Here is a 22,195-nt window from a genome sequence, read left to right as displayed (position 1 = left end):
ATTGATTCCCATTTCTCAAGTATGGGAAAGGACGCACAATCAATGATGGAGGGATTATTTCAGGTCACTTTGCTGTTTTGGAACTTGAAGTCATTGGCCACCTACTCCCTAAGCCAGCACCACCACGGACTGAGCACCCCCTATGCCAGCCAGACAAGAAACGGGTCAAGGTCAGAACGGAGGGGCAGCTCCAGAGCCAGTGTCCATGGCCCTCTAAAACTGGCCCCACTGAAAGCATCTCAGCCCATCAAGCAGGAACATAGGTAAATCCTGGGGTGCAAGGCAGTGTCCCTCTTCGTGTGCCCAGAGGGTCCAGGGGCCGGCCCACGCCCTGCGCCGCCTGGAGGGCGTCCTGTGGACACCCACCTCTGTCTAGGCTTTGCTCATACATTGCTCCTCTCTTCCTTCAAACCCCAGCACCCTTTCCAGCCCCCACCCCTCACCCCATCACTGTCCTCGATGAGAAGCAAGCTGCTCTCATTTCCAAACTCAAGCGGGCCCTTACTTTGGGGTTTCTGGTCCCGTACCCGTGAAATCTGAACTACGAGGCAAATTTCCCATTAATTTTCATCTGTCCTCCCCGTCTTGACACTGTGTTCTCCTGTTTCTTCTTCCCCGAAGCAGCACAAAAGGAGCCCGGGGGTCCCCGCACTTTCTGTCCCTCCCTAAGGTCCTCCTGGCCCATCACGCACCTGCCCAGGTCCTCGGAGGCCGGCGGCTGGGCGGAAGGAACGTCCGCGGAGACGCAGCAGGGCCTGGGGCACTGGGACCCCGGGACCCCGGGACCCCGCGGGGCGCTTACCTGGTTCCGGAACAGGGCCAACCGAGGCGATGCGCTGCTCACCCCGCGTCTCGACCCCCAGGTCGCCAGGCAACCGCGGGCCCCGCCCCTCCCGGCCCTTAAAGGGGCCACCCGTCCCGGAAGCCGCCAGGCATCAGTGGTCTTTGCCTTTCTGCTCCCGAAGGCCAGGAGGAAATCTGGAGGGGGAGGGGGGTTGGGGGGGTGGGGGTCCCCAGACGTTGGTTTTCCCAGCCCTGCTGATTGCCGCGTGTCCTCTTTCACTCTTCATCTCCACCATCACACAGGAATATTTAAAGCAGGCGCTAGCTTTCCTTGGCCGGTAAACCAATTACCCAAACTTGCTTAGTGGCTTAAAGCAACGTTCATCATTGAACGGTTCTGTTAGTTCGGAGTCCAACAGGGCTAGTTCTTTCTGGCATCTCCAGAACCTGTTTTCCTGCCTTTTCCAGATTCTAGAGGCTGCTTCCCTGCATCTTCCAAATGGGCTGGTAGCGCCTCCCTGGCGCAGCTGGGAGAGGTTCCCACCTGTCTGTCATGGGATAGACTGAGCCCACCCAGCCAGCCAAGATACCCCCCGCTTCTCAGCCCACTCCTTAGTCACATCTGCAGAGCCCCACATGCAAGGGTTCTGGGAGTAGGACATGACCATTTTTGGAGCCAGAGACCCCAATTTGGAGTTCTTGAAAATATTAAGTGAGACTCTGCAGACAGGCACGTCGGCATAGTGCTCGGCAAGAATTGCTGCCTGTCTCCTTACAGCTAAGAACGAACTCCAGTGTGGGGACAGGAGCCCCTTCTTCCAGGAGGCTGGAGGTATGGGCAGGGAGGGTGAGAGCAGGTGGTGGCCTACACGCACCGGTGGACACAACGTCCGCTCGGACTCCACACCCGGCATTTTTACTTGGCATTTCTGACCGAGTTCAAATGGAATGAGATTCCATGAAAAACTATTTGACAAAACACAGGAATTCTTCCATCTCCAATACCACTCGGAGCCAGTAACTAGAACACCTTGCAGCCCACACCCCAAGGAAACCACATCACAGCATTAAATTATGAACAAATCCAAACCTTTTATTTCCCCTTGCCCACTGCAGTGCCTTACCACCCTGGCCGCACCAGGGAACGTTTAAAAATTGTGACCCCAGCCCCACCTGGGTTCTTTTTCCAGCAGGGCACAGAATCCCCACTGGGTTTTCCAGATTCTTTTCTTTTTTTGGTTTTGTTTAATGTGCATCAGGGTTGAGAAACACTAACCCAAAAGGATCATAATTTAAAATATATGAAATTAACCATTACAAATTTAATCATCATTAGGACTTAAAGTTGCCACCTAAAATATACTGGGCCGGAGCAGAGGCCCTGATGACTTCCAAAGTGCTCTTCCTGTTTTTGAAAAAATATGCTTTTGCCTGTACACACACACACACACACACACAGACAGACACAGAGGACACAGACACAGACGCACAGATGAAGAACAAAAAACTGCAGCAATGCTCCACATGGTTCAAAAGGTTCTTAACATCATTTCTAAACGGCTTTAGTACTTTTTTAAAATGGCGGGTTAATTTTGAAACAAAACAAAATGGTTAAAACCCTGTCTTTCAAAACAGAAAGATCTGCATTAAACTGTCTAGTTCTGTAAAACGAGAAGTGTCAGTTTTGGGAAATGACGTCCATATTTGCGATGTGTCTCATGGTCGGCCTGCCGTGGGGACAGTTCCAGGGATGGTCCATCTCACCCATGTGGGTGATGAGTTTCTTCATCTCACTTGTGTTAAGAGCAGTTCCGATCATCACCTGAATACAAGACACAATGGTTTACTTTTACTGAGTTTTGGTTAGAACAACTCTTCAGCCATATTTTTCTCAAAAACAAGGCTGGACAAGATTACAATTCAAAAACAACATTCCCTGAAAAATCTTCCCCAAAGAACCCTGCCTTCTAATGTCGCAGCCTCCACCCTTCTGTGAAATGCAGCCCCTCCTTGGCTCCTTCTCCCTTCCCCAACATGCTGACCTCACCTGTCCAGAATCCAGCCAGTCTCCACGGTGCCAGCACGACCTCTGTGCTGGCCGCCCTCACCTGTCACCTCAGCACCGGCAGTGACCTCCCAACAGTCTCCCTGCTTCCCCCCTCAGCGCGTCCACCGTTCCCACTCAGCAGCCAGGGGCTCCTGTGAAAGGTCCGTCAGCTATCGTGGCTCCTCTGCACGACCCTCGCCTTTACCCGAGCAACAGCCCAAACGCATCACCTGATTTGGCTCTCATTGGCCTTTGCGCCCGCACCTGCAAGCACACAACCTTCCCTCCTCCCACCAGCCTCCTGGCCCCTCTCCTGCACAGGTACGTAAAGCCAGTCCTGCCTCAGAACCTTGGTACAGGCTGTATCCTCTGCCAGGACATTCTCCTGGAATGTCCCGCCTCCTCTCTCCTTCCTTCCAGGTTTCTGCTCTGGTCCCTGCCTGCTCTCAGTGGACGAGCTCTCCGTGTCCATCCCTCCGCAGCCCTCGCTCTGCTTTTCCTCCACAGCACGTATCACCATCTGACAGACACAGGGAGATGAGCAGACGCCACAGCAGGCAGCGAAACTGAGGCCCTCAGAAATGAGGTGACAAGAGGTGACAAACCTAAACCTGGCACAGTCCTAAAGCAGAATATAGGGCAGGGCTCTACCACGTTGGAGGAAGACGGACAAGTTAACAGAAACAAGACAAGTATCACCCAGAGGTGCTATGTCCGAGTGCCAGGAAGGTCACTTCAGCGGCTGCAGAGCCCAGGGACATGCGGGAGCCAGAGATGTGATGGAGGCACGTGAGGCAGGGAGTCCAGGCAGAGGGACAGCAGGCACACAGGGCTTGAGGCGGGAGGGAGACTGCAGTGACTGGTCTGCAGACCCGCGCAGCGGACGGGGCTGGAAGGGCTAGAAGGGCAGGACGCCAGGACAGCAGGACGGCAGGACAGCCAGTGCCCTGCAGCGGCAGAGGAGAGCCCAGGCAACAGGTAGGTTCGGTGCGCTGCCCTGAGGACAAGAGCTGCAGTGGGCGGACTGCCAGGGCGGGGCTGGAAGGGCAGGAAGGGCAGGACAGCCGGAGCGGAGCCCTGCGGCGGCAGAGGAGAGCCCGGGCAATGGGCAGGTTCCGTGTGCTGCCCTGAGGACAGGAGCTGCAGTGGGCGGACTGCCAGGGCAGGGCTGGAAGGGCAGGACAGCAGGCGCCCTGCGGCGGCAGAGGAGAGCCCAGGCAACGGGCAGGTTCGGTGCGCTGCCCTGAGGACAGGAGCTGCAGTGGGCGGACTGCCAGGGCGGGGCTGGAAGGGCAGGACAGCAGGCGCCCTGCGGCGGCAGAGGAGAGCCCAGGCAACGGGCAGGTTCGGTGCGCTGCCCTGAGGACAGGAGCTGCAGTGGGCGGACTGCCAGGGCGGGGCTGGAAGGGCAGGAAGGGCAGGACGGCCGGAGCGGAGCCCTGCGGCGGCAGAGGAGAGCCCGGGCAATGGGCAGGTTCCGTGCGCTGCCCTGAGGACAGGAGCTGCAGTGGGCGGACTGCCAGGGCAGGGCTGGAAGGGCAGCCTGTGGCTCCAAAGACCTCGGAGTCACAGGAGGACGTAACTTAAATGTCTGGCTGCCAGCACAGGCCAGTCCCAGCTCTAGTTCCCATTCACAAACTCCAGGATTAGATCACTATTAGGTCTTCATAAAAGAAATCTCCGTGGCTGAAAGTCAGGTCCTGGGCCTATTCTCTGCTCTAATAAACTCTTCCCTGAGTAATTTCCTCCAACCCTATGGCTGTCCAGTACACCTACATTTGACCTCCAGCATGACCTTTCCCCTGAGCGGGAGGCTCACTGATAGGACTATTCTAGACAACTCCACTCACCGTCTCATGGAATCCCAAATACAACAGGTCTAAGCTGAACTCTTAATCCCACCCACCCCAAATGTAAAGAAGCTGCTGCTTCCCCACCGCCCGTATTTCACTTGGGCACTCCCTACACCGAGAACAGCCTACAGTCTGTCCTCAGCCGCGACAACCCTCGAGGGGCTCCCGGCACAAGCAGCACCAACCCCCAGGTTCTGACCAGGACTGCCACACCCGATGTGGGTCCCTGGACACTGCTGCTCTCATCCTGGTCCCCTCCCCGTCACTCAGATCAGCCTCTGGCTTTGCTCAAACCTCCAGAGCCTTCACACTTGCTATTTCTTCTATTTGGAAGGTTCTGATCCAATGGGCTCCACCTCCCCCTCCAAGTGTCAGCTCAGATGCCACCTCCTCCGACAGCCTTTCCCTGCTCACCCGTCTCAAATGTTCCCCTCAATTTTCTGTACACACTCCCTATCCCGACACGGCTGTCATTTCCTTACGGAACTTACTGGTGTCTGGAGGTGTCATGGTTGTGTGTGTCTGTTTCTCCCCACTAAACTATAAGCTCTACAAGGGTGAGGACCTCAGCTGCCTTGTCCCTCTGTCCCCAGCACCTGGCACAGGACGGGCCACACAGGGGCTCAAGCGTATCTGCTGAATGAAGGAAGGAACGGCGTCCTGGCCTTTCCTACGGGCAAGTGATAGCAGTTCACTCCCGTTACCTGGACACCGGGCTAACTGTCAACCACTGCTCCCTCTCCGGCACCCGAGCCGTGAACTGATGGGCAACGCTTCGCGGGGCACCCGGGGAAACGCTTGCTGACTGAAGGTCTCGGTGTGACCTGCACAGTGTCATCTAGTCAGGGCCACAGCAGACCTCTATCTACCAATGTTGTTAACACCCACGAGGTCCACAGACAAACGACACTGATGAATAGCTAACTGTACTGAGATCAACGAACCCGAGAGAGCTTGCACTTAACGGAAGTAGAGAAGCAGCAGTAATTACGGGGTAGAGGTCAAAGGTAACGCAGGCCTGTGGAGCGTGCGCATTCACTGATGGAGGAAAGAGCCTCTGCACGGACAGAGACCTGTGGCCGTCACAGCCACCCGCGCAGTGCTGCCCGCTCAGCAGCCGAGCTCAGGGCCCGCAGAGGAGCTTCCTTCGCTTACAGACTTCCGACAGGCTCTGGAGGCGAACATCTGCCGCACGCGGGAAGGCCGGCACATGACCCCGGGGCTGTCACTCAGCATGAAGATCAGTTCATCGATGTCCCGGGGGCCAAAGGTCCAGTTCTTACTAGTTGGCAAGGAAATCAATTTAGCCTTTTCAGTGACTGGAGCTAAAAGAATAACATTTGGAGAAAAAAACTCATTAGCTGAAAAATGTGTTTTGTTTGAGTGCTACTTGTACTAAACACCTGAAAGAGAGGGGCAACCATGTTCACCCCTTATAAAATACACGGATCTGTGTGACCACAGAGACTGTTCCCAGCTCCAAAGGGACACAGTTCTCTAGTTCTAGGTAATAACTCACCACTTTCATCGATAACAAAATCAAAACCATTCTTCCTGAAGATTTCCACATTTTCTATCAGGATGGCTTCATTGACAGCCGTTAAGTTCAGAGTCTGGGGTCTGAAAAACAAAGGGGAGAGTCAAACCATGTCTTCAAATCAAACACTTAGCTATAAAGCAGAAATGAAATTAAAACAATACTGTGAATCCCTGAATTCATTTCAATAAGCAATGTGAATAGTAAATCTTTATTGAACTACGTGCCTCTCCTGTCACAAAACTTTTGGGGAATTTCCTTTTGTTTGGTTAATCTTCACCAAGGATATCTTCCCATGGATTTTGAGAGTGGGAGGGAGGGAGAGGGAAACATCGATGTGAAAGAGACACATCAACTGGTTGCCTCCTGCACGACCCTGACTGGGGCCGGGGATCGAACCTGAGACCCAGGTACGTGCTCTTAACCAGGAATAGACACCGAGACCCTTTGGTCTGCGGGCCAGTCCTCTCACTGCTAAGCCAAACTGGCCAGGGCTCAACATTTTTTGACAGCTGAAATGTTGGATACTTACAAGAACACAGCTGTGTGACCTTGAGCAAGTTATGTGACCTCGTTGTGTGCCTCAGTTTTCTCACTGGTGAAATGTGGATGGTAACAGTAACTATCTCATAGGTTTGTGAAAATTAAATGAAATAATACATGTAAATTGCTTCAACAGTGCCTGGCACATAATGAGCACTCAGTAAATGGCAAGTATGACTACTGTTATGTAAAAAGTATAAACATCTGCTCTACGGATGCTTGCGGGAAAGAACACATATGTGTAAACGTACAGACACACGTATAAGCTGTTAGATCTTAAATTTGGGAGGTGAAGCTACACTGAAAGCTCTGACCGCTGAAGTGAACCTACATGATCAGCCTCTGGCCCTGCAGGACCGTGTGCTGCTGCAGCATCTCGAAGTTGTACTTCTCATCCGTGGCGTGCTGGTCCACAATGAAGATGTCCGCGTCCAGTTTGGTGATTATAAATCCCAAGTTAAACTGACCGATGACTTCCATCTCTGCAAACATCGTTTTACTGCACGGAGAAAACGTTCATTAGGAGACATTTTAAAACACTAGTCTTCTGATGAAAAAAATTCAAGAACCATAAATAAATGATCACTGAATTAATTAGCATCTGTTTTTGAAGTCACAGTTAACTTCCCTGTTAGAGGGCTGAAAGAAGGCAAAGGTCAAGGACAGCAGCTTTAGCTTGGGCACCTGACGTGCCCTATCACGCACACTTGATGTGACTGTGCGCGAGTGTGCGCGTCTGAAGGAGCCTGGCTCTCTCCACTGCATCCGAGTGCACAGTCCCCTCCAGATCCCAAGCAGAGCAGTTCATCTCCATTAATTACACACTTTTGAAAGAAAATATTTCCTGAAGACCTTTCTCAACATAAGCTACGCACTACAAATATCAAAAGAATTATATAATATAAAACTTACTGCCCTGGTCGGTTTGGCTCAGGTGGAGCGTCAGCCCGTGGACCAATGAGTCACGGGTTCGATTCTGGTCAAGGGCATGTAGCTCGGTTACAGTTCCTCCCCACCCCTGGTTGGGGTCATGCAGGACGCAACCAGTCAATGTGTTCCTCTCACACTGATGTCTGTCTGTCTGTCTGTCTCTCTCTCCCTCCCTTCCTCCCTCCTTCCCACACTATCTTCAGATAAAGAGAAAAATATCCTCAGGTGAGGATTAAAAAACAAACAAAAAACTTACTGTTGAAGAATTTATACTATAAATTGGGCAAAGCCTGTGTGGTCCAGACTAAAAGTGCTACAAAAGTTCAGTGTAATTACAGAGCTGCACTGTGTACAGGACAACATATTTCAGGAAACGGTGAGGCAAAGTTTAAAAAGATAAAAGTTCAGAAGTGCAGGAGAATTCAACATTTTATTTATTTTTTCTTTACTGATTTTTTTTAGAGAGAGAGGAAGGGAGAGGAGAGAGAGACAGAAATATCAATGAGAGAACATTGATTGACCGCCTCCTGCACGCCCCCCACTGGGGATCGGGCCCACAACCTGGGCACATGCCCTGACCAGGAATTGAACCGGCGACCTCTTGGTGCGTGGGTTGATGCCCAACCACTGAGCCACACCAGCCAGATGAGAATTCAACATTTTAACAAGTCAAGATGTTCTACATGATTACTGACCAAAAAGGGGCAGTGTTTTCTATTATCTGTATTATTAATAGTGTTCTTTAAATTGGCTCCATTTCCTTAGCCTTATCCTGAGCGATCTTCTTGAAATCACAGGTTTGATAATGTGTTCTAATTTTTCCTAACACACAATGAAATGGAAAATAGCAACATCCACGAATTCCTTGCAGGGAAAAGTCACCGCGGGCTGAAAGCCTTGGGGAGGAGGAGTGAAGTCAAGATCGAGGAGACATCGAACGACCTGGACTGACGGAAGGATATGCTGAGGAAACCCAAGGAAAAGGTCCCGCACGGTTCCGGTCAGCAGCAGGGTTCACAGGAAGCCACCGGCGGCGTGTGCGGCTCTGAGAAGCCGCTGAGTACAGAAAGCCTTGCCTGGGATGCACCAGTAAAATAGCGACCAGTGTGTGGGATCAAACTGCCTCCGAATTTAGAATCTTCGAGGGACAGGAGGAAGGGGGAAGGAGAGAAGAGCGGAAACTGCAGCCAGTCTGACAGCACGAGCCGCAGTCTGGGGTGCAGGGAAGACCCCAGGGAGGACCAGGTGCGGCTGCCAAGGCCGAGCCCATCCAGCCCTGACCCAGAAGAGATGCCATCACAGCAGAGGAAGCAATACCCAGAGGAGCAGAAGCGGAACCTGGGAGGATCTGCCTTTGGCTCACTCGAAACAAAATGAGCAAAATTACTCTTAAGAAAAACCTTTACCTTATCTCCTTCCTCAGTTCCTCTTCCGCTGCTTGATTTTCTCCAGGACAAATCTTTGCCCTAAATTTCCTGTAATTCTGCTCCCCTTCTCTGTGCTGCTGTTGGTGATGTAACTGCTTTATGCGTTTAGCTAAAGAACTCATGGAAAAGTCAAGAGGCACTATTTTCTTATTAATTTCAACAGCAACGTCGACCTGAGACACTGAACTGTTCTGTGTATTAACCGGCTCTTGAGGGATGTCAGAATTGAAAGGAATTCCTTCTTTTTTCAAACGTTTGGTGTTTGAGAGATGAGGAGGCTGAGGCAACACTTTAAGTTTACATCCACTGTCTTCTTGGTCTAAATGGCATTCCATGTCTGAAAAACGACACCCAGTTTCCAGCAACTTCTCACGTGACTCCATCTTTCCCTGTGAAAACCTGTCTTCAGGGGAGCTGGCTACTTGGTCACTGCTGGAGAGACTGCCCACATCCGGGGTGCTGAACCCCTCCTCTGAGCCTGCTGAGGTGCTGCCGTGCCCCGAGTCCCTTTCCGCCTCCACTCGGTCCTTATCCGGACACATCTCCCCTTCCCGAGGGCCGGGCCAGCCTGCGCCGCAGCTGGGCCTCTGGGGACAGAGGGCATCTGAAGGGCTACAAGACAGCGCATGTCCCTTCTGCCTCGGAGAAAGCCGGCTTGGTTGCGCTGACTGCAGGCCCTGAGGCTTGTTCTCTGTTGAGTGACGAAGAGAAAAGGCCTCCCGCAGTCTGGAAATGCTCACCGCCCTTCTCTCTGCTCCAGTCCTTAAAGCGGGATTTCCTTGCTTCTCTGGCAGAGGGCTCGCCGTTTCTGCCCACTGCGGTTTTATGATGTGACCTGAGCAGATGTGAACAAAGGAGTGTCAGGAATAAGAGGATACTTTCATTAAATAAGAGGATACTTTTTCGTGAACAGCATGTCACAAGAGAGGAGATCCAAACTGATAAAACGTGAAAACAGATCTACATTAACAATAAAGAGATACAAGTAAAAACCACAAATGATGTTGCCGTCTGCTCACCGCTGTAGTGAGGCTGGTACACTGCTGTGTAAAGCGCTCTGGGACTGTCCCCTAAATCTAAACATATGCACGTCTGAGACCCAGCCTCGCCTCTCCTGTGAGAAATGCCTGCCCATGCTCACCAAAGCCACAGACAGGGATGTTCGCCACAGCTTTATTCATTATAGCCCCAAACTGGAAACAACCCAACTGCCCACAAATAAATCGCAGTATTTAAATAACAGAATACGATATAGCATCGAGAATGAATGAATGAATTGCCGCACATGACTTGGAGGATTCTCACAAAGAAAATATTGAAAGATATAAATCACCAAAAAATATACATACTGGATTGTTTCAAATTAAAAACAGATCAAAGGAATCCATGGTGTTAGAAGTCAGGAAAACGGTGATTACTGAGGGTTACTGTATGAAAAGGGGCAGGGGCAGTTCTGTGGGTGCCGTTCCCTGAAATCAGGGCGGATATACTTCTCAGTCATGCCCTTCTGATGTCCATTTCTGTGGGAATGCACTTCTTCAGGTAAATGGCTAACTCAACTGTGCTTCAAGGTCACAGAGAGGTCAAACAGCTTCTCTTTCTGGCAGAGTGTCTGTGAGTAAGCTCAGAGAGCCCACCAATGCCCCCCCCCACATACACGTCCACAATGCCTGTGCAGAGTAGGGGTGAAAGACGTGGGAACTACCACATACAAGTAAACAGGTCTGCCATGCTCCTCTCCCACAGCACCCCTTGGGAGCTCTGTGCCTCCACCATGTCCTCTGCTTATCAGGACTGCCCATCAGGTCCGTCTAGAAGGGCCGACCCCAGCACCTTCTGAATCGAGCTGTCCCCACCCTTGGGGGTTAGGAAACATGAGGACAGAACCACTCTGCAACGGCCCTCCCTCAAGCCCTGTCCATAGCTCCTGGTGCCGTTTGCAAAGCCTCATCGCACAGCACCTTCCTCCACTGCAGCCATGCTCATCTGCCACCGCAGCTCTCTGGTCTTTTCCCTCCTCTGAGGACACAGCGGTGGGCACTCACTGCCTCCATCTCTACATGTACAGACAAGATTTCAGGCAGATCTACCCCAAGGAGTAGATCTGGCCATCAGAGGGGTAATGGCCAACTCCTCCCTCTGCCAAGGGAGGCAGCAAAGGCTCAACTCTAGCCCCTCTCTCAGATGTACTTGGTTTGGATAAGTAAGAATGTAACTAACTACTTCAAGAAATGGTCGCCCTGGCTGGGTGGCTCTGTTGGTTGGTGCATCATCCCAGTGCCCAAAAGGTTGCCGGTTTGATTCCCAGTCAGGGCACATACCTAGGTTGTGGGCTGGATCCCCAGTCAGGGTGCGTACGAGAGGCAAGTGATCAATGTTTCTCTCACATCAATGTTGCTCACGCTCGCTCTCTCTCCCTCTTTCTAAAAACCATTAAAAATGTATCCTCGAGTGAGGACTTAAAAAAAAAGAAATGGCTGATAAATTATGATCAGGTAGTAAAATAATGATTGTGCACATTATTACAGATGTCAGATCGGCTCTGTGACATGAGGGAACACAGCAGAGTAAGTGCTCTAAAAACCCCCTCCTCCCTAAAAAGAGAAAACAGGCAAAAATGGTCAAAATCAACTTTCTCAGAACTCTGAAAATGAAAAAGCTTTGCAGCAATCAGTTGAGTCCTGCTAAGAGCACATCCCTGTGCAATAAATGTGGTTGCTCATTGTTTTTTGTTGTTTTTTTTTATCCTCACCCGAGGATATTTTTCCATTTTTTGTACAGATAGAGTGGGAGGGAGAGAGAGGAAGGGAGAGAGAGAGAGAAACATCGACGTGAAGGGACACATCGAGTGGCTGCCACCCGCACGACCAACCAGGGCCGGGGACAAACTGCAACCGAAGTACGTGCCCTTAGCGGGAACCGAACCCGGGTCTCTCCGGACCGCAGGCCGACGCTTTAACCGCTGAGCCAAACTGGCCAGGGCTCATTGTTCTTTTTAAACAGATGACTTTCCCCGACTGGGTAGTTCAGCTGGTTGGAGCCTCATCTTGATACGCCAAGGTTACAGGTTCAATCCCCGGTCAGGGCACATACAAGAAGCAACCAACGAGCCCTGGCTGGTTTGGCTCAGCAGTTAGAGCGTTGGCCCACGGACCAATGAATTGCGGATTCGATTCCAGTTAAGGGCACATACCTCGGTTGTGGTTTGTCCCTGGCCCTGGTAAGGGATATGTGGGAGGCAACCAGTTGATGTGTCCCTCGCCTATTGATGTTTCTCTCTCTCTCTCTCTCTCTCTCTCTCTCTCCCTCCCCTTCTATCTGAACAAAAAATAGAAAAATGTCCTTGGGTGAGGATTAAAAAAAAAAAAGAAACAACCAATGAATGTATAAATAAGCGGAATAACAAATAAATGTCTCTCTCTCTCTCCCTGTCTCATATCAACAAAAAAATTAAAAATAAACAAACAGATGACTTTCTAGTGAGACACATTCTTTCTATCTAGAAGAGATATTATTTCATGTCAAAAAAATTTAAGAAAAGCCCTGCCCAGTCTGGGTTAGTGGTTAGAGCATCAGCCCAGAGACCAAAGGGTTTTGGATTCGATTCTAGTCAAAGGCACGTACCTGGGTTGCAGGCCCTGGTAGAGGTAGTGGGGGAGGCAACCAATCAATGTCTGTCTCTCTCTCTCCCCCCTCTTTTCCTCTCCCTTCCACTCTACCTAAAATAAAATCAATGAAAAAATAGCCTCAGGTGAGAATTAATAACAACAACAAACTGAGGCACTTATTGTAACAGCTATGTTTTAGAAGCTGTTTATACATTTGTAGTTTTTTTTTTCTCTGTACTGCAGGCCGACGCTCCAACCGCTGAGCCAAACCGGCCAGGGCTGTAGTTTTTTTTTTTTATTATTCCTTACCAGAGGCTATTTTTCTACTTATTCTCAGATAGAGTGGGAGGGAGCAAGAGAGAGAAACATCGATATGATAGAGCCACATCAACTGGCTGCCTCCTCCACGACCCAACCAGGGCTGGGGACAAACTACAACTGAGGTACATGCTCTTGACTGGAACAGAATCCATGACTCAGTGGTCTGTGGGCCGACGCTCTAACCGCTGAGCAAACTGGCCAGGGCTTCACTTGCAGTTTGTTTACCGTCGATATCCACCAGTGGCTGCTGACTGACGTTCAGTGTGCTGGCATCGCCATCGAACATTCCTATCAAAGACGTCTTTAAAACTGCCAATAGAAGCTTCTCCTCTTGTAGGAAAATTTGCCTTTTATCCGGAGTAACATTGATATCAACACATCCTAAGGCAAAAAAAAGAAAGAATATTGTGTTTAAATTCACCTGTAACAAGAGAAATTTCCCCGCCTACTATTTTATTCACTTGTACTGACCAAATGTACTATTAAAGACATTAGTATCCCAATTATTATTCATAAACTATAAAATTTGCTTTTTCAAATAAATAAGGAAAAGATGAACAATTTTTTAAATGGACAGAATATGCATGGATTTGAATGGGTAAATTGCAAAAGAAAGAGTAAATAAACACACAGAAGTATATAATAAAACTAGAAACTAAAGGAAGATGTCCTTTTATCACCTACTAAATTTAGTTGTTTTTTTGTTTGTTTTTAATTTTTTTTTCCTTTATTGATTTTGGAGAGAGAGGAAGTGAGAGGGAGAGAGAGAAACATCTATAAGAGAGAACATCGACGGGCTGCTTCCTGCATGCCCCCCACTGGGGATCGGGCCCACAACCTGGGCATGTGCCCTGACCGGGAATGGATCCAGCGACCTCTTGGTGCATGGGTCGATGCTCAACCACTGAGCCACACCAGCTGGGCTGAATTTAGTTAAAAATTATAATACCTAGTACACTGTTGGCAGATGTGTAAATTGGTAAACCATATACACTAATGGAGTCATTCAAATTCTAGGAATTTATCTAAAGGGAATAATCAAATATAGAGACAATGATTTAATTATATGGACACTATTTAGGTTTCCAAAAACTGAATAAAAAAGTTTCAAATTAAGATATATCCATATATTGCAATATAATGAATGCAGCTAATAAAATGTCTCTAAATAACTTTTAATGACATGGAAAAGAAAATGTTCTCATTTAAGGATAAAGAGTACTACCCCAAATTACCAAAATTATTTTCTCACCCCAAAGAATATAGGTAGATATATAGATCATTACATCTCTTTTAAGGTGTGCACATACGTATTTCTAAGTACCTAGAAAACATACTGGACAAAAATAAACCATAATTTTAACTATTAAAAGAAAAATATGACATAAATTACTTTCAAAACCAGGGAGAACATTCTCTCCCTTGGCTAACATGAAAAAGTCACATTTTTCACCCTGGCCCGTTTGGCTCAGCGGTTAGAGCGTCAGCCTGCGGTCCAGAGAGACCTGGATTCGGTTCCTGCTAGGGGCACATGCCTCGGTTGCACTTTGTCCCCAGCCCTGGTTGGGTCATGTGCGTGACAACCACTCAATGTGTCCCTTTCACGTCGATGTTTCTCTCTCTCTCTCTCCCTCCCACTCTATCTGAACAAAAAATGGAAAAATGTCCTCGCATGAGGATAAAAAAAAAGTCACATTTTTCTAATAATGCAATTAACACAGTTTCCAGTAGAAAGCAGAAAAAATCTGTATAAAAAAACAAACAAAATAAAAGTTTGTAAAATAAAATAGAAAGTCTGTAAAAAAAAAAATACACATTAATTGTTACTACAACAGTCTGTTTCCATTCATATCAAAGCTTTATAATTTCACTGTATTCTTTAGGAGTAAGTGTCCGATTTTACGATTTTACGGCAGTGGAACTTACCTGAATCAACAGAAACATTAAGAACAACAAATGGGTATTGATGTCGATTATACATGTGGTAGACCTCATTCACAAGTCTGGAAACCTACAAACAAAACAAAGATTAGAAAAGAGTTAAATGTTCCCTTTTCCCAGGGTTCTAACAACATGCTATTCTAACCAACCACTAAAGGGATACATTTTTAACTGCTTTTATGAGGTGTAATTGGCCTGCAATAAGCTACACATATTTAAAGTGTACAACTAAGTAAGTTTACAATCAAGACAACAAATACACCCATCACCCCAAAAAAGATTCCTTGTGCCCCTTCACTATAGACTCCTAAGACTGAATCTTTTTCCAATCTCAAGACGCTCTTGAAGAAATGCCAAACAATGCAGGTGCAGTTTAAATATTCATAAAACACATTCAAATGCACATAGAAATGCATTTATATGACTTTTTAAGAACTTGCACAAAACACTTTTAAATACCTTTGCTGGGTCACAAGGCCGCCAATTGATAAAAAAAAATTGTCTGTCCGTTGAACTCCGTCCAACGCCATGAGTACAGTGAGAGATGAAACCTGAGATACTGTTCAGTGTTAACAAGGGCAGGTGTACAGAATGAAAAGGATTAGAAACATGTATGATATGGAACATTCTCAAAGTAAAAAAGAAATAAAAACTTAACACCTGGTGGCCTGCTGCTAGGTACTACCATTTTGGTTAATGTGCACCTGAGTTCCATTCCGGTGAATCACAAAGAGAACACAGGCCTCTGGAAGGCTCTAAAGCTCCCATGAAGCAAATCCACCATGGGCAATGCCATGGGTTCAAAACTATTTGCTTCAGCTCTCCTCTCACCTTCCCTATTAAATCCTGGGGCTCCACGCAAGGAGTGGGTCTCACTGAAAACTCACATTCTAGAACCTCGTGCTGTCCAGACCAGCTGTCCAGGGAATCCGATACCTGTTCCCTGTCCTTTTAAAATCTGTTCTATTAGCAAACTTGTATCTACTGAGGTGCTGGTAAAGTGCTTATTCCACCTGAGATCAACCTCAGGGATATTTGCATTTTTGTAAGAATGATGCCTTCCTTGACATAAAGAAAGGAATCACGCCCAGCAGGTCCTGGTTTAATTCCTGGTCAGGGAACATGCCCGATTGCAGGCGCGATCCTCCTTCCTGTCTCTAAAAAAGTCAATAAAAACATATTTAAAAAAAATGAATCCCTGTCTTTTATTCCAGGCATAAGCCAAAGGCGAGTGGAGGGAGGGTAAGCAATATGGACCTCACAGGTCCAGTTCTGCTTGTGGAAAATGTCTATTTTTCTTACACTAAAAGTAATGATGCTGGACTAGATTTCAAGTAAGGCGTGAATGAAAGGAAACAGCCTCCACTGCTCTCTGCCAGATCCCAACAAAGTGAAACATTATACATAAAACAGTGTCTAAAAGTAACCTTTTCAACCTAACCTTTGCTACAGAGACTAATTCAATAGAAAACCCCCTAAAACCCACCAGTAACCCAGAATATTGTTTGAACTAAGTAACTGACTCCTTTATGTAAGTCCTCTTTCTCAGCAGTAATACTGCTTACATGTGTATGATGAACAAAAGAAACTAAAAGCCTGAAATCACTATCTTTAAAAACAAAAAACTAAAAAAAAAAAAAAAAAAGGGTTGTCATTTTCCTGGAGGCAATCGACTCACCAAAACTGATTCTGCAGAGCATCTGAGCAGCTCAGCCCGAACTCTTCACAGACGGTGTCACTAGGGGGCAGCTGGACAAAAGGAATGAGGCTCTGCAACTAAAAGACACCAGGATCGTTATTTCCTAACAGACAGAACAGACCTAACTTCAGCAAGGAAGACATGAGGGTTCTTGTGTTTTCTTTCCTGGTCAACTAACCACAGTAAGAGCACAAAAATCTCGACAGCTGCTTTTTGCACTAGAATGATTTTTTTATTTTTCTCTATAAAGACAAAACACTTAGCTCCTACTTATCCATAGTCAACATATTGTCCACAATATATTTTTTTCAGAGAGTAAAAGTATTATTCTATTCTCTACAAGAGTAAAATAAAAATCCTCAGAATTCAATATTAATTTTTATGATAAGTACCTAATAAAAATATCAGTTCTTGGATCTTACTCTCCATTCTATCAGAAAGGACAATGGAAACCCGCCATAACCACTAGCACAGTAAGACAACGGCCACCACTACCTGTTTCTGCCCGAACACAGATCCAATATTGTCCCTTATGTTGGAGCTTCCGCTTGTGCCCACCACAGGCTGTCGTTTTCCTTGTCCCACCTGATTGGTGCAACTTATACGGATGCCTGAGGAAATGATACAGTACGCGTGGAGGACATGGATCATTTTGGCAAATTCCTGTTTAAAAAGCACAGGCAGCAGACTCAACAAGAGAACAAGAGAATAAAGCGTTCTAGCAGATCTTCTGCTGTGCATGTTCATTACAGTTTCGATGCTTCTGGAAGCTGGGATTGCACTGACCGCACCTTTTTAATATTCCTTTGAAACTCCTTATGGCGCACAGGCAGCGTGTAAAACAGCTGCTGGACACTGACCGTTGTCCCTCTGGGTCGTGGGTATGGGGTTTTCTGGATGATTTTCCCATTGTGATCAAACACCAGTCGAGTCCCAACTTTCGCGGAGGAGTGGCAGGTGGAAATGGTGACGTCACTGGAAGAGAATGCCAGGTAAGGCACGGTCAGTCAGAGAGTCACGGGTGCTGGACATCAGGACATCGCTTGCTCACTTTCTCATTTCTGTTCTCTCAAGACTCTCATAAGAGATGATGATCCCGCCCTGGCCAGTTTGGCTCAGCGGTTGGAGCGTCGGCCTGAGGACCAGAGAGTCCCGGGTTCAGTTCCCGTGAAGGGCACATACCAAAAAAAGAGATGATGATTCCTCTGAGATAATCAAGAGAGTGTAAATGGGTGAGAGTCACCATAAAGTCTAAGATCTGGCACCTAATAGACAGTAAGACAGAGAGCTCTATAAGTGCTGTTTTCATCAAAGCTCTGGTATTTGGTTTTCTTTGGCTGAACTGCAAAACAATAAAAGATCTTAAAACTTATATATTCACGATAAAAACTTTTTCTGTTTTGTTATTAGTGTTCTAACAAAAATTTTATTTATTTTTTTAGTTTTTTATTTTTGGAGGGAGAGGGAGAGAGAGAAACATAGATGTGAGCACAAAACATCAACTGGCTGCTTCCTGACCCCCCACACACACCCCCACCCCCAGGGATCAAGCCTGAAACCCATGCATGGACCCTGACTGGGAATTGAACTGGCAACCCTTCGGTGCTTGGGCTGACACTCAACCAACTAAGCCACACCGGCCAGGGCTCTAACAAAAAATGTAAAAGGATCCAAAAGATATTATAGTTCAAATGTATAAGTAACTATTTATAAAAACTTAGAATCTACTATATAATTAAATTATTCGTTCTAATTTTTTTCCTAAAAATTAGAATGAAAACCAATGGCAGTGTGGCTCAGTGGTTGAGCATCGACCCATGCACCAAGAGGTAGCTGGTTCGATTCCTGGTCAGGGTACATGCCCAGAGAGGGGCATGCAGGAGGCAGTCAACTGATGTTCTCTCTCATCGATGTTTCTATCTCTCTCTCCCTCTCTAAAATCAATAAAGAAAAAAAATTTTTTAAACTAACAGCATCTATAATTTATCACCTATGTTATTTTAAAATTGAGAAGTCACTGCTTGACTAAGGGTAACAGTTTTTTTACAATACTATTTGCTTCATTTCATTCATTCATTGCTTACATTTCAGAGGCATTACCACTTAGATTGGTAGTAAGATAAAACAGAATGCAAAAGTGAGAAGTTGAGCCTTTCAGAAGGAAAGGTGTAAACAATAATGATTCTAATCACACTTTTTAATTTTCAGAGTAATTTTTACAAGGAATCAAGTTAGTGAATAAAAATATTGCGTCACCTCAGTGCACAAAGTGAGCTCAGAGCTTCCCCGCGAAAGCCAAAAGTTTCAACCTGAGTTAGGTCAGCAAATTCCTGAATCTTAGAAGTGTGATGTTTCAGAGCTGAAAGAGAGGTATCAAGTAAGGCCCAGGATATTTCAAGTGGTACAGCAATGAATATACATAATACCCACCTAAGTAACTGGGTTTGAAAAGCTGCTTTTGTGTTTACTCAAAATTTTGAAATATGTTGCCCACATATTTTAAAATAGGGTTAGAAAAGTTCAACTTACTTAAGCCTTCAAAGTTTTCTTCTTCTACCCCGCATCCATTGTCTGAAACTTCAATGAGATCCGCCCCATAGTCTTTAAGCCTTAAATCTACAAAGATTAAAATATTTATTTCTCAAAGAAATGATCCACGTAAAAGCCTTTATACTGGCAGTATTTATAATTTATATAATGCAAATATAAGTCATAACTGTATTTATTTAAATGTATTACTGTCATTTTATTTTTTAAAGTCCTTCTTGGTTATTTACTAGACCTAATAAAATAGTTTTGTTTTTAGTTTTTTCCTTTCTCTTTCTTTAAAATGAATAACTTTAACATACTCATTAAAGAGAATAGGCTCTGGAATCAGACTTCCTGGGGTCATATTTTACTAGCTTTATAACCTCAAAAAAGTAAATACCCTCTGCCTTAACTTCCTCATTTGTAAAAAAAGATGATAATAGTAACAATAGTAATAATTCCTATAGCTTAAGGTTATTCTACAGATTAAATAAGGTATCCTATCCATAGTTCTCAGTACAATGTCTGCCTAGTACATAGGAAAAACACAATAAAAGTTAACTACTATAGCCCAGCCAGTGTGACTCAGTGATTGAGCACCGACCCATGCACCAAGAAGTCACAGGTTCAATTCCTGGTCAAGACACATGCCCATGTTAGGGGCTTGATCCCTAGTAGGCAGCCGATTGATGCTTCTCTCTGTCTAAAAATCAATAAAAATCTATTTAAAAAACAAGTTAACTGCTATTATTACTATCTAGCTAAGTACTAGGCACATACTAATTTATTTTATTAAGTAAGTTTAAGTTAAAAAATACTTTCTCAGCTCCGGTGTGGCTCAGTGGATTGAGCGTCATCCCATGGACTGAGAGGTCCTGATTGATTCCCAGTAAGGGCACAGGCCTGGGTTTCAGGCTCAATCCCCAGTAGGAGGTGTGCAGGAGGCACTTAATCTGTTTTTCTCTCACATCAATGTTTCTATCTCTCCCTTCCTCTCTCTCTAAAAAAAATCAATAAAAACATATTTAAAAAAGTACTTTCTTATATAACAAACTTGAGTGTCTTATTACAGTAACAAACATGACTTGAATAAAATAGCATAAATTGACTATTTCGTGTGGCATAAGTCTCTCAAACTTACCAATATTAGTGGCACCGGCATCCACACTATTTTCTACCAACTCCTTCACAGCAGAGCTTAGACTCAATACTACTTGCCCAGAACAAATCTGATGGACCGACCTCCGATCTATAGGTTTGATGACCTTAGCAAGTTCTGTACTAAAGAAACCAGTTACAAGAAACAAAGCAAGTGTGTATTAATGTATTTTTCGTCCTGGTTTTAACTGTAAGAAGTGATTCATCTCTTGTTGATATTTAATGAGCCTAACGTGTTCATTTATTATATAAACATGCATTTACTATATTCATAATTATTAAATGTTCTACATTTCTAAGATATTTGTCAAAAAATCTCCTGACTAGGTACTTCAAATGCAATAGATATTTTAAAACCTGGTTATACTGGGATCTACATGGAGGAGACACATGTGCCCCGCAAGCTATAGGTCAATAATCTTTTGCAATAGTAGGATCTTCTTTCTTGAAAAGTGTAAGCAACATTTCCTGAAAAACCAGGAGTATGGTGGGAAAGACACAGTGCTTATATCAAAACCAAAAGCATCTTAGAAACTGGGTACCAGTTATAAAACTATTCCCATAGCTGCCTTTGAATCTCCACTCCAAATCCAGGCTGCCAGCAGCTGCCTTAGCAAAGGTCCTCAAAGTTCTGGCTGTACCTGCTTTAAGAGTTTTCCAGCCGGTTTGCTTCCACTTCCTCCCTCCTCCAATCCAGCCTCCAAATTACTACCACAAGTTACTTTGGACACCACCAATCTGGTCAAATAATTTTTCTGCTGAAAACTTAGTAGCATCCCACTGTCTTGCTGTATGACGTTTACAATCTAGTCATAATTAGACCTCGTCTACTTTATGTTCTCATTCTCACCAACTCTCCCTTCGACAATTCCCCTACCTTGTAGTCACAGCGAACCACCGTATCCTGAATAGCACAAGCTCGTTTACACACAGCTCCTTGTCCATTAGGTCTCTCTGGCTAGACCGCTCCCCTCCCCCTCTTGTCTGGTAAACCCCGATCGTCCCAAGAATGCACTCCATACGTTCATTAACTTAGCAATTTCTAGTAGACGGTTTGATAACCTGGGCGTAATAGAACACAGGAGCCATAAGCTACAGGTCCATTTCTGGTATTTATTTTGAGGGGGTGGGGATAAAACACTGCGAATTTGGGTTCAGGCTTCTGACACTGAAATGCACAGAACCAGCCGAAGATTCGCTACGCCGAATCGCCTTCTCCAGGAGACCGAGAAGTTCTGCATTTTTTAAACTGCGGCAATGCAAATTAGCGTGTACCTTGAAGTCTCCCCAAAATAACCTCAATTGTTTACCCTCCCCCCCCCCCAAAAAAAGAGAGAAGCCAGGTAAAAAAGGAAACGAATTCAGTCTACTGGGATTTCAGGCCCGGCTTCAGGTCCACGGACGTGTGGCGACGTCTGGGGTCAGCCTGCCTGGGAGCGGGCCGATCCCCCGACCCGACCGCAAAGTGCTCCCCAAGGGGCAGCGTTCGGCGGAGCGCTGAAGAGCCCGTTCCGGGGCCTGCGAGCCGCCGGCTCGTCCAACGCCGTGGTCGTTTCCCCACCTTTGTAGGGGCCTGGAACGCCGCGCGCCGCAGAGAGGACAACCGCGAAGGCAGACTGCAAGCACGGCTCACCTCGGCGCCTCGGCTCGTTCCATGGATGCAGAGACTGACCCGCCTCTGCACTCGCCACAGTTCCCGTCGCCGCTCCCACGGGTGCCCCGCCTTCGAACCGCCCATTGGCTGTTTCTGAAACGGAGTCCCTCCCCTTCCGGATGGGGCAGAAACCGGCGGGTCCGTCTCCTTCTCGCTGATTGGTGG

General features: G+C 46.6%; 1 protein-coding gene across 2 annotated transcripts; it reads right to left on the bottom strand.

The window, feature by feature from the left end:
• Positions 1-1,889: 1,889 nt before the first annotated feature.
• Positions 1,890-22,069, bottom strand: PMS2 (PMS1 homolog 2, mismatch repair system component). 2 transcript variants are annotated; one of them, XM_036240019.1, is made up of 15 exons: positions 22,010-22,069; positions 20,360-20,499; positions 19,219-19,305; positions 18,946-19,048; positions 17,481-17,664; positions 17,185-17,352; positions 16,669-16,766; positions 15,450-15,549; positions 14,976-15,060; positions 13,275-13,430; positions 9,100-9,955; positions 7,095-7,262; positions 6,203-6,303; positions 5,839-6,008; positions 1,890-2,605 (listed from the first exon to the last, which is right to left on the bottom strand). In XM_036240019.1, the coding sequence occupies exons 1-15, from the start codon at positions 22,030-22,032 to the stop codon at positions 2,462-2,464; spliced, it is 2,583 nt and encodes an 860-aa protein (XP_036095912.1). In that variant the 5' UTR covers positions 22,033-22,069; the 3' UTR covers positions 1,890-2,461. The 2 variants fall into 2 exon arrangements, with proteins under 2 accessions (XP_036095912.1, XP_036095913.1); XM_036240020.1 differs by lacking the exons at positions 18,946-19,048; positions 19,219-19,305; positions 20,360-20,499; positions 22,010-22,069 and having other exon boundaries at positions 17,185-17,300; positions 17,550-17,600.
• Between the last annotated feature and the right edge of the window lie 126 nt (positions 22,070-22,195).

Source organism: Molossus molossus, unplaced genomic scaffold (assembly GCF_014108415.1).
Source record: "Molossus molossus isolate mMolMol1 unplaced genomic scaffold, mMolMol1.p scaffold_m16_p_4, whole genome shotgun sequence".
NCBI lineage: Eukaryota > Metazoa > Chordata > Mammalia > Chiroptera > Molossidae > Molossus > Molossus molossus.
The sequence above is the reverse complement of the archived record's forward strand: the minus strand, read 5'-3'. Positions and strand labels throughout refer to the sequence as shown.